The 12,966-nt window shown below is 38.2% G+C and overlaps 1 protein-coding gene across 1 annotated transcript; it reads right to left on the bottom strand.

The window, feature by feature from the left end:
* Positions 1 to 2,844: 2,844 nt before the first annotated feature.
* On the bottom strand, positions 2,845 to 12,379 carry LOC107875655 (calmodulin-7). Its single transcript, XM_016722455.2, has 3 exons — positions 11,826 to 12,379; positions 4,875 to 5,244; positions 2,845 to 3,164 (listed from the first exon to the last, which is right to left on the bottom strand). Exons 1-3 carry the CDS (start codon positions 11,899 to 11,901, stop codon positions 3,065 to 3,067), a joined length of 546 nt encoding a protein of 181 aa, XP_016577941.1. The 5' UTR covers positions 11,902 to 12,379; the 3' UTR covers positions 2,845 to 3,064.
* Positions 12,380 to 12,966: the final 587 nt, after the last annotated feature.

The following is a 12,966-nucleotide window of genomic DNA, read 5'->3' on the forward strand; positions in this document are numbered from 1 at the left end:
ACCTCAAGATCCTTGTTTCTAGCCAAGATACAACACAAGTATCACTCTACTTGTGAGTTTTTAGATTTGGGGCTTCTCCAATGGAAGAGTGAGAAGTTCCTCAATATTACAAGTGTTTATGTTTCAAAATATTATGAAAGAACTAGCTGCCAAATAACCCTAATATTGTCTATTAATATTACACCATAAATGAAGGAGAAATGACCAGATTGCCCTTTCCATGGGGTGGCCTTGGAGTGTAAGTTTATTACACTTCAAGGCCCCTCTTCATGGATAAAAGTATTTAGACCATTAGGTGGATCAATCACCAACTCACAAACGGCCATTTGCATGAACAAGGCTTAAAGTTTTTGTAACTCCTGAGCTTGGCTACGTGTGAATGGTCGTGAACTTATTGGACAGCTTGCTACACCCGTATCAAAAGCAACTCTCTGTGAAGTACATGGGGGTGACACTAAGTGCTCTATGTCATGTGTTTTGAGATACGACTCCAGACTCTGAAATTCACCACCACCATCAGTGTAAAAAGATTGAATTTTGGTGTTGAATTTGCATTTAAGCAATGGATGCATATTTTGGAAAACTTTCAAAGTTTTATTTTTTAATTTTAAAGTGAATAACCACATTTATTTTGAAAATTGATGAACAAATAACACATAAAATCTTTTTTTATCAATTGACAAGACTAGAGATGGACCCCATAAATTGCTATAAAGGATTTGTAGGAGCTTATTACTTCGCAATGAATTTTCTGAGAAAGTCAATTTGTGCATTTTATTTGAAGAACAAGAATTACAAATGGAGCTAGCTTTAGGATCTGAAACAAGAAGGGAAAAATTATTCAAGATAGTATTTAAAATGCAGCGATTAAGATGGTCTAAACGTCGATGCCACAGGTGAATTGAAACAGCCACATTGCATTGAGGAGAACGATATGTACAACCTGGTGGCCACTCATATAACCCACATTTATTCTGCCCACGAACAAGAGACGCCCCCGTACTCAGATTCTTCACGAGATAATGAAAAGGAAAAATTCAATAAAGGGATGATTATCACGATAAAACTTAGAAACAGAAATAAGATTATTTTTCATGACAGGGAAGCACAAGATATTGAGAAGTTTGAAATGATGATTTGATGTACTCATATTGCGTTACCGGTATGGGATATTGAAATGGTGTGACCATTGCCCATAGTTATCTCTTCGGTGTTGTGGTAGTCATGTATAGTGGCTAGGCTTTGAGTATCATATGCAATATGATGAGTGGCTCCACTATTCATGATCTAATGGGTTTGTTGAGAAGAAAAATGAGCAGCAAAGTTTGTCTAGTTTTGCAGATGGTTATGTGGTTGCAATCTTTAGACTTTAGCAGAATGACCTACGTGATCACATAATAGGCAGCGAAGGTTTTTGTCAAAGGGTTGCTGGTTGTTTCTTTATGGGTGTTGTCTTTGTCATTACTGATTGTTGGCAGGAGTTTTCATAGCTGGACGACGGTTGTTGGGATGATTATTGTTACCTTGGCAAGAAGGAGTTGAGCTTATCTTTTGTGCTACAACAGTTGTAATAGGAGTTGATAGTGGCTTCATGTCCTCCTCATGTTATAGGAAAAGTTCATAATTTAGGAGTTTTTCATAAAGCTCTTCATATGAAATAATAGAATCGCGAGAATAAATTGCAGCAAAGAGTTCTAGGATTCAAATTCAAGGCCACTAAGGATTTTCACGATGAATTTTGGGTTTGATACCGATGAACCAGCAATTACAAGTTCATCACAAAGTGAGCAAACTTGATGAAGATAATCCTGGACGAGGTTCTTTAGTGAGGCCGGCCAATCGGTCCCACAAGCTAAAAAAATTTCTTTGAGATTTGTTTGCATATGTATTATGCGAAACATCCTTGACAGTTTTGGGGGAGACTGCAATAATAATGGATGTAAGCGTAGGATCGACAGAGGCCAAGATAGCATCTTAAATCAGCTGATTTTGGCAATACCAAGGAACGAACTCAGGGTTATCAACATCTTGATTGTTTTGACAGATGGTGCGAGTGGAGGCAGGGATGGAACTATCGAGATGATCATAAAGATTGTGACCACGCATAAGCATTGAAACTTGAGCTTTCCACAAGGAAAAATTGTGACTGTCGTTAATTTTATGGGCAGTTAGGTAACTGGATTGAATTGAAAAATAGTGATGGCATCATTGATTCCATCGGCATTGGTCACAGAAATCTTAGAGACAATTTGTGCAAGTAAGCAGGAAAAAAAAATCAGAAAGGATCAGCCTATAAGAGTTTAGATTTGCCCTAATACCATAAAGAGACGAGAGTAGAAGATGAAAAAATAATTGTATTGTTATTAATAGTTTGACAATTATTTAAAGAGTGTGTACAAGAATATCAACAAGATAGACTTGAAAGTTGCAACAAATTGCTAATATTTAGAAACTACAAAATAAGAACTCCACAATAACAAGATGTCTAGTAATCATCCGTCATTATTTCCCCCAACAAAGCAGGATAAAGTTGAACTAAAAGATCTCGGTTCAAGTGTCACTTTTATTCTAAATAATCAATAGTCCGTACATTGGCTTTATATAATCAGCCGCAGGAACAATACAAGTTCTTCATTACTTCCCCATAATCAGTACATAAGCTTAAAAAATGTTTTTCTTATGTGATTAAAAATATCATGATTAGACTCGATGGACAGAATAATCAGTTCATTCTCAATTAAGTTCTTTTACTTTAATTTTTCTTTTTCCATCTTTTATTTTTTTGGTGTGGGGGGGGGGGGGGGGGGGTTTTCTCAATCCAATATAAAATATTACACCATGTAATGCTATATACAACACTATGCAATATTTATATATGGGAAAGCATTGTACATGATACATCAATCTTGTATAAAAGCGTATAACAGTATATAAAAAGTGTCTATACACAAATATGGGCTAAACCGAACATAGCATCATATAATATTTATATTGGATTACGTGGCGTAAATATTTTCTCCCAATAGACGACGGAGCATAATCTTCCCCCTTCATTTTATAATTACTAGCGACAACAACATAACCATTTTTTCACTCCACTACTTCTACTGATACTCCTCTCTTTTTTGCTGTATCGTGGAGTGTCTGCAGCCCATATTCCTTTTCTGTACGTCATTTTACCCACAAAAACACAACAGAAGAAAAAGAAAATATTGAAATTGGACATAAAAATAAAATTAAAAAAATTAGTATGTAAATCAAGTTTTAGTATGGAAAACTTTTTAAAATCAAATAAACTCATGGTCTCAAACAATAATGGTATTGTTTTCGACAACAATACACTTAGTGTAATCCCAACGGTAAGGGTCTGGAAAGAGTGATGTATACACAACCTTACCACTAACTTTAGAGGTTGTTTCTGATCCCCCACCCCAGCCCCTCCTCAAGTAAAGCATGTCAAATCAAGTATGGAAAGGAAATACAATAATGCAGAAGCCATGACCCAAGATGGGGAAATAAAGAACATTTTGTTCCAACCATAAGCCCAAGCTGATTGAATAGTATCAGCACTTTCATGAATTCCCTTTTCACACCATTTTCTACTTTGCTTAAATCCAATTGCTGTATAAAGATACAAGAGCTGGATTCAGGATCCCCCTAGTTTTGCAGTTTGCAGGAGATCTCTTCCCTTTCCATCCCTTTGAAGTTGTAGCGTATCAGATATCTTTACCATAATGAATATGAAACAAGAACCAGACTTTGAACACAAAATTGAGTGAATGTTATAACAGGAACTCGAAGGAATTGACTGAATGGTTATACTCCACTACTTTTGCCGAGAGCTTGCACACACCTTGACTACTACTAAACCAGGTACCTGCTACCTATGGTGCTTGAACTCTTCAAAAAATGCTAATGGATGCGTGTCAGGATCCTCAAAAAGTAATGCACTTTTGGAGGATCCAACACAGGTGCAGCAAAATTTTGGAGAATCCAAGCAACATAGCCTGCTACCTCCACCATCACTACAGGCACCGAGTAACTATGCCCTACCAAAAAGCTTAAGAGATGGGAAGAAACCCGTCACTGGAACAAATCAAACCTGGGATCGAAAAACAACATCAAGATCACTTGATTCACCCCCCACCCACACACTAATAAAAAGTTGGAAAAGCTTCCTTCTACAACAAAGAAAGAAGACTTCCCTGTAATCATGAAATACATTTGTCATAACTACAACCAGAAACTCCTCCATATATACCGATGTTCGACCTTGTAATGCACCAAATATCTGCTCTAAACATTCACAAAGCTGCATGGTGGTCGAGGCGAAACCAAAAGCAAAAAACTAAGAACAGATACTCTTGCTAAGGGTGTTGAAAGTATCATCTTACAAGTTGTGTGTGTCAAAAGTAAAACAGAAACCAAGTTGTATAACTGATAGATGACCTATGTACACTTAAGATTTGAGGTTTTTAGAGGAAGTTGAGGAACCAAGTTAATGCAAAAATCAGAAGAGTACAAAACACACATAAGCATAGGCAAGAATGTGGAATATCAACAAAATTAGTCACTTAGAATACAAAACAAAAAAGTTTGACACGTCATAGTTTCAAAATGCTGAATTCAGGAGAAATTACTAGAAGGTGCTAGCAACCCAAACTACTAAGACAAGGAATAGGGCAAACAGGATATACTGGAAAACAGCACTACATAACCATGTGAATAGGAAAATAGGCAAGCACCAAGACAAAGGTAATAACACAAAGAGCACATCCTAATTTGGAATAGAAATCTCACAAACTTATCCGCCCTGTTTCCTTCTCTTTTGTATTTTTACTTCTAAAGATTATGTTGGATTGATCAGTTCTCACTTGGCCATCATAACCTTGACGAACTCCTCGTAGTTGATCTGCCCATCGCCATCCACATCAGCTTCACGAATCATCTCATCAACCTCTTCATCTGTAAGCTTCTCTCCTAGGTTTGTCATGACATGACGAAGCTCAGCTGCGGAGATGAATCCATTCTGATCCTTGTCAAACACTCTGAAAGCTTCCTTGAGCTCCTCCTCGGAATCAGTGTCCTTCATCTTGCGAGCCATCAGGTTAAGGAACTCTGGGAAATCAATGGTCCCATTTCCATCAGCATCAACTTCATTGATCATGTCTTGAAGCTCAGCCTCGGTTGGGTTCTGCCCCAAAGACCGCATAACAGTTCCAAGTTCCTTAGTTGTGATGCAACCTGCAGCATATTAGGAAATAATTATTGAACATTTGTAGGCCTGTAGCCATCATGCTAACTGCTTAAAACTTACTGCTTTTCCCTTATTTCTCTATTCTGGAGAAACAAGTTTAACATAAGACTTAAGACTGTCTGTTCTTACATGATGAGAATAAATCAACAGAATCCGAAAGAATCACAGATTTCCATCAGAAAGACTGAAACCAATGAATAATGTTCAAACAAAGCATGTGAACAAATAACTAAGGGCGCTAATCACCTCAATCTGTCTACAAAGGAAAAAGAACTATATTTCTAAAGAGAATGCAAGCATGAAGATTCCTTTGGCTGGAATATTATCTTCAGATGCAAATCACGTCAGAAAGCATCTCTCCTTTATCCCTCTTTACTGATCTACTCAACTTGCCAAAAAAATCACAAAAGGAAATGTCGTTCTTGCTGAAATAGTAGCACATTCACCTTAATCTGAGGAGGAGGCTGGTTTAGGATCGGACAGCTCATCCTCAGAATCTGAAAAGAAAATGTAAATAGAACAAAATCACTTTGTTTAAATGATATACCTAGACTAAATAGGTTTAGGTGATGTCATGATAAACAAGTATATGTGTACCCAAGGGTGTGGCCCAGTGGTTAATGTAGTAGCATAAGAACCATGAGGTCTCAGGTTCAAGCGCCAATGGAGCAAAAATACTAGGTGATTTCTCTCCGTCTGTCCATGCCTTTGTATTTCTCGAGGTGAGGCTGAGACGGATAGTGTCTATTTCGGAAAACCAGTTTGGATTTATGCCTGGCCGCTCGACGACGGAGGCAATTCACTTGGTGCGGAGGTTGGTGGAACAGTATAGGGAAAGGAAGAAGGACCTGCACATGGTGTTTATCGACCTGGAGAAGGCTTACGACAAAGTTCCCAGGGAGGTGCTTTGGAGATGCTTGGAGGTGAGTGGAGTACCACTGGCATATATCAGAGCAATTAAGGATATGTATGATGGAGCGAAAACTCAGGTGAGGACGGCGGGAGGAGACTCAGAGCATTTCACTGTCTTGACAGGATTGCATCAGGGATCTACTCTTAGTCTCTTCTTGTTTGCGTTGGTGATGGATGTGTTGACGCGGCGTATTCAAGGGGAGGTGCCTTGGTGTATGCTTTTTGCAGACGATGTAGTTCTGATAGATGAGACTCGAGGGGGTGTGAATGACAAATTAGAGGTGTGGAGACAAACTCTTGAGTCTAAAGGGTTCAGGGTGAGCAGAAGCAAGACAGAGTATGTGGAATGCAAGTTTAATGACGTGAGGCGGGAGAATGAGGTAGTAGTGAAGCTGGAATCACAGGAGGTAGGTAAGAGGGATAGTTTCAAGTATCTCGGGTCCGTGATCCAGAGTAACGGTGAGATTGACAAGGATGTCTCGCACCGTATTGGGGCGGGATGGATGAAGTGGAAGCTCGCGTCGGGGGTGTTGTGTGATAAGAAGGTGCCGCCCAAGCTGAAAGGCAAATTCTACAGGGTGGTAGTCCGTCCGGCCATGTTGTATGGAGCGGAGTGTTGGCCAGTTAAGAACTCCCACATCCAAAAAATGAAGGTGGCAGAAATACGGATGCTGCGCTGGATGTGTGGGCTGACTAGAGGGGATAGAGTTCGGAATGAGACTATCCGGGAGAAGGTTGGTGTGACTCCAGTGAAGTGCAAGATGCGGGAAGCCCGATTGAGATGGTTCGGACACGTGAAGAGGAGGGGCATGGATGCCCCGGTTCGTAGGTGTGAGAGGCTAGCGTTGGATGGTTTTAGGCGGGGTAGGGGTAGGCCGAAGAAGTACTGGGGTGAGGTGATTAGGCGGGACATGGAGCAGTTACAGCTCACAGAGGACATGACCCTAGATAGGAAGGTCTGGAGGACGCGAATTAGGGCAGAAGACTAGGGCCGGTTTGGGTCGCTAGTGTAGGGCATTACTTGGTGGGGGTTTTATTCTTGTTATGATTCCGTGTTCCATGTTTTATTACGAATCTGTGTGCTTTCCTCTGTTTTCTAATACTTATGGGTGCCGTATTTATGTTATGTAATCTAGTTATGTGCTTTACTATGAGTTTGTGTGGTATCTCGTGACTTGAGCCGGGGGTCTATCGGAAACAGCCTTTCTACTTCTTTAGAGGTAGAGGTATGGACTGCGTACATCTTACCCCCCCAGACCCCACTAGGTGGGAATACACTGGGTTTGTTGTTGTTGTTGTTGTCCATGCCTTTGTAGACAAAGTTACCCGGTATCTGTGTTGGTCAGAGATAGAACGTACCTCGTGGAATTACAACTGATACAGTCCCTACCAAATAGAACAAATACTTTGACATGCTGAGGAAGAGGAGTACATTTGGGATGATGTAAATAGAGCAGCTAAAGACCAATGGGCATCTGAGGATTCAGAAAATCTGAAGAGAATTCTAAACCAATATTTATTCAAATAAATCTGTAAGAGAATGCTTAACCAATATATATTCAAAGCAACAGTACTGGATTCTTGTCTAAAAGAATTACACGCACTTTGCCTACTGCAGTTCTAGTTCTGGACAGATAATCCACCTTAATAAGAAAATGCAATAATAATCTCCTTAAAGTTAATAGTGTCTAACCCATTAGCTTTTTGTACAATCTTTTTCCTTATGATAAGTTCAGCCTTTTCTTCAATCCGACTGTTTTTTGTTTCTAACGCTAGAAAAAGTTCTCATAATCAAGAACACCTTCTGCTTTTGGTAGAAATTACTATTTGAGCACCAACTTCTAGCCCTTCTATGTGCCCTTCTAATGCATATTCTCCTGCCCCGAGCTGCTACTCTCTGTCTCTCTCTCTCTCTTTCTCAAAAACCTTTCTCTTGACATCTAAAAGTCCCTTTGGCAACTTTGTCTACCATAACTATTTATCATTGTAACTATTAGCTTGCTTTATGATGTCTTAAGTACTGCAAAAGTCATTTCCCAGAGAGAACAGGTGTTACTAATATGCTTAAACTAGCTGAAGGAAATTCTTTGTTAAATAGATGATTTCCAAAGACTTTTGGCTCTTGTTAATTGAACTAGTTTCATATTTACTTCAAAAAACTACTTTTCGGGGGGGTGGGGTGGGGGGGGGGGGGGGGGGGGGGGGGGGGGGGGGGGGGGTTTGAAGCTAGTAACTAAAACTTTTCGGTTACTTTTGTGAATGTAAAATGTCCCTATGCTGTATTTGACAGACTAACCTTGTTATTTTCCTGAATCTGCAGGACTTAGAAAATCAACCAAGGAAACCACAAAGCATAAGGGAGGTCGGGTTAAGGGCTGATAGTGAAGCCTCAGCTGATTCTCCTTCTGCCAGAAAGAGAGGGCAAGCTTCTCTTGGGAATCAAATGTCAGCAATGTCTATCAGAAACGACATCTCTACCCCACGAAGGTAAGGATAAGCTTTGTGTACGTCTCACCCTTCCCGAACCTCACTTGTGCAACTACAGTGGAGTATGTTGTTGCCGTTTTTGCTTTACTAGCCTTATTACCAAATTTTTTGCATTGAAACAGAAGTACAAATATTGATTGAGCCAAATTTGTATCACGATAATAGGGCAAATTTGCATCATCTTGGTGTTTATTCAACATCTTGAACCTTAATTTGGATCGCCATTAGAAATTAGAGAGTTAGCTTGCTTCATGTTAGTATCCATTCATCATACTGGACCTTATTAACCCTTTACATTGCTTATCACACATTATACACTTTGTATGCAGTGTATAATTCTAGTACAATGTGTATAATCAGAGTGTATACATTATACACTTAGGGATCGTTTGGTGTGAGGTACAAGTTATAATAGTCTAAAATATAGGATTATTTTATCCCATGTTTGGTTGGAGGTATTAGTTAGTCAAGGGATTATTTATCCCACCACTTATGCTTTAGTGATGGGATAAGTTATCCCATATATATGGTGGGATAACTAATCCCGGAATTAATTATCCTGGGATAACTTGTTCCCAACCAAACGACACCGAGTGCACACGGGTTAGCCGGACACAGTCACACACACGCATATACATACATAATAAACGGGAAAGGGTATTTTTAAGTAACTATACACTGACGAACTTCTATATGAACCAGAATAATTAACAAATTGCTCCATACTTCAAATATAGAAGAAAGAAAATCAGCTTTAGTCAATCTTAGACAGAGTGACCAGTGCGCACTTGTGCCATACGTTAGAAGAGAATTCAAGCAAAAGCAAAAGCTTGTGTACCCTGTTAAAAACTTCCATAAACTTCTGCGTGTTATGGCAGTGTATGGTAAGTTATACAATCTACAAGTTTAAGAAAATTATGCTATAAGAAAAACAGATTAACAATTTATCAAGAAACAAAACAAAGTAAAACAGTAAAACACAGATCAATAGGAAAATCAACAACATATAGTAAGCACCTAAAAAGGAATAAAGGATAACCTTTTCAAGACTTGCCAACTAATTTCAATCCAAAATAATTTCAACCAGCTCCCATTGTGATTGAAACCCGAAATAGAACTCATTTGCAATGCTAAACACTCCTCAGGGTCCTATCAAGACCAACCAAACTCTCAACTATATCGATGAGCATTTATGTTATGATCCTATTGCAAGGTACGGGAGTAGAGTCGCACATCGATTAGATGGGGAGTTTTATGTGGGGTTTATATAGCCTTGGGCTCTCCTGCCTGAATAGCTACTTTTTGGGGTCTGGTTCATCTGGGCTATATGCGGGTATCAGAGCAATCGCCTGCTTTATGTGCATTCATTAATGGCGTTCCAAAATCCTCTTTATGCTTCTAATTTCACTTCCAAACTACCTCAACCATCTTGGCATGGCGGCCCTCCAAATTATAATGTTTTATGAGTTGGTGGTTATAGAGGAGATCCTTACAGATATAGCGATACGGGATATGGCATTATTACAGTGTGTATTGGCTGCCCTTCAGTCACACATAACCTTGAGCTCTCCCACCTCAATAGGCAGTTTTGGGGAATGTAGTTCTCCCTAGGTTATATCAATTTATGCTATTAACCAATATTAAAAAAATCCACCAAGTTCACATAAATAGCTCGTTATACCCATTTCTATGAAGATCTGAATCAAAACTGATGTTCAAAATCAAATAAAAATCAAACAAAATCGAAGTAGAAACAAATAAACAGCATGTATAATGTGACCTCAGAAGTGTAAAATTCCCTCACAATGAAATCAAATCAAATATTCCCTATGCCACCAACCTTCATATCACACAATTACTATTGAAAAAATCTAAAACTATCTTTTCTTCACCTGTGATCCAAATATTGCCTAATAATAGTTATAAAAAAAATTATTTCATTTTTGATAACCATGGCGTCTGGGCCAGCTTGAACGCACCTCAACTAATTCCACGTGATACCTGCTAACCCCCACCAACAATATGTATTAAGTAACTCCACCACCAAGGATAAGACGGATGGAAAGAAATCACCCAGTGTCTTTGATATTGCCTAATGGATCCGACTTTGAAATTCAGTAAGGATGATGGTCGGCTCTTTGGAAATCCAGAGAGGTAGACACTAGGTTTGAAAGCTTATCTATCTAACCGGTGTCTGAGCCAGCTTGCGCGCACCTCAACTAATTCCACGTGATACGTACCAACCCTCAACGACAATAGGTACTAGGCAATTCTATTAACCAACGATAGGACATATTAGAAGAAATCACCAAGTATTTTTGAAATTAGCCAATAGTTATAAAAAAATATATTTATTTTTCTGGATAACCATAGCGTCCTGAGAATCTCAACTAATTCCATGGGATACCTTTCACCTCCCACCAGCAACAGCCAATAGGTACCAAGCAACTATATCCAGGAAGAAATCACTTAAGAGTTCTTGATATTGCCTAATAATTATTAAAAAAAAAATTGATACTCATGGCATCCTGGGCCTCAACTAATTCCACGGGATACCTGCCACCTTCCACTAACAACAAGCAACTATATCCATCAAAGCAAGGATAGTGGAAAGAAATCACTTAAGAGTTTTTGATATTGCCTAATAGTTAATAAAAAATAAAAATTGATAGGCATGGTATCCTGGGCTGTTAGAAGAAAGAGAAGAAATTCCCACATTGGGGGTTAATGAGATGGGTGGTCTCCTTATAAGGCTTGGGCAATCCTCCTCCTCTTGAGCTAGCTTGCTTGGGCAATCCTCCTCCTGTTGAGCTAGCTTTGGGGGTAAGCCTTATAACCACCCATCTCATTAACCACCAATGTGGGACTTTCTTCTCTTTCTTCTAACATGGGCCTCGACTAACTCCACGGAATAGCTGCCATCTCCCACCAACAACAAGTACTAGCTAACTCTATCTACCAAAGCTAAGGCAGATAAAAAGAAATCACCTCCATATAAAAATTGTGAACCCATATTTGCAATTTCGCATAAATCAAAAATCAAGTCAAGAAAAGCAAGAACCAGTAAAGATAAACACATAAACATGCAAAATACAAAGAAACAAGCATGGGATCTGAAGAAAATATGGCTAAAAAATGAAAATTAAATTCAAAAAATGTATAAACTGACCATCTCCATCTTTATCAAAGAGACTGAAGGCTTCTTTGAACTCAGAGATCTGATCATCAGTCAGCTGCTCCGCCATTTCTCTTTTGGGAGAGGAGATGTTTGAAAGGGGAAAGATGTTGCAGATTTAGGAAAGAGGAATGTTGGGACAAACAAGAGGAGGAACAAGAAAATGAAACTTCTTTTCTATTTTTAGTAAAAGAAGATAAAATGAAGGGTTGGTTTTTATTAATGGTTGTAATGAAGCCAAATTGTTTGGGATTGAACAATATCTGAGAAAAGAAATCTAAAACGAGCAAAATATTGATTCAAAATTTTGTATTAGTATCATAATAGTTATTTTAGTTAAATGATGATATCATAATTCATAATATTATTGCACTAAGAACACAAGACGTGGGATTAACGTGACAAGATAGAGAATGTAAGATATATGGTTAAGTAATAAACAAAGTATTGAGATGTGAGAAATGTGGATAATTCTCGTAATATTATATATAAAAAGTAAGGGGTGTAATTGGTGTAACAAGACAGCAAGCGTAAAATGTGTCATTATCACAGCAAAATAAGATATGTGAATGATCAAATATATCGCTTTGTATTGCGTATGTGAAGATCGTGTCATGTCCAAATTGTTTAGGATTGAATATATTTGAGAAAAGAAAATCTAAAATGAGCAAAGTATTAATTCAAAATTTTGTATTAGTATATCATAGTAGTTATTTTAGTTAAATGATGATATTATAATGAGAAAAGACATCAAAATCTCCCTGAACTTGTCGTCAAAATTTACTTTAAACCATAAACTAATCGAGCAATTATTTACCCCCTTAACAACTTTCAACTGAATTAATTTCAACCTCAAATTCCACTCTCACAACGGAGAGTGTACTATACACGCGCCATGTCATTGCCAAATCAGTATCACATTAGTGCCATGTCATTTTCACGTAAGAAATTATAATTTAAAAAAAAAAAATCCCACACACATATTATTTTTATATATTTTATTAACAAAACAAAAAAAAATATTCACTATTTATATATATATATATATATATATATATATATAATAAAAATAAAAAAGAAAATCTCTTTTTTCTTCACACCCCGCAGCCCTGCTTCTTCAGATCAGATCCCCCTC

The sequence above is a fragment of the Capsicum annuum genome, unplaced genomic scaffold (genome assembly GCF_002878395.1).
Source record: "Capsicum annuum cultivar UCD-10X-F1 unplaced genomic scaffold, UCD10Xv1.1 ctg1490, whole genome shotgun sequence".
NCBI classification, from domain to species: domain Eukaryota; kingdom Viridiplantae; phylum Streptophyta; class Magnoliopsida; order Solanales; family Solanaceae; genus Capsicum; species Capsicum annuum.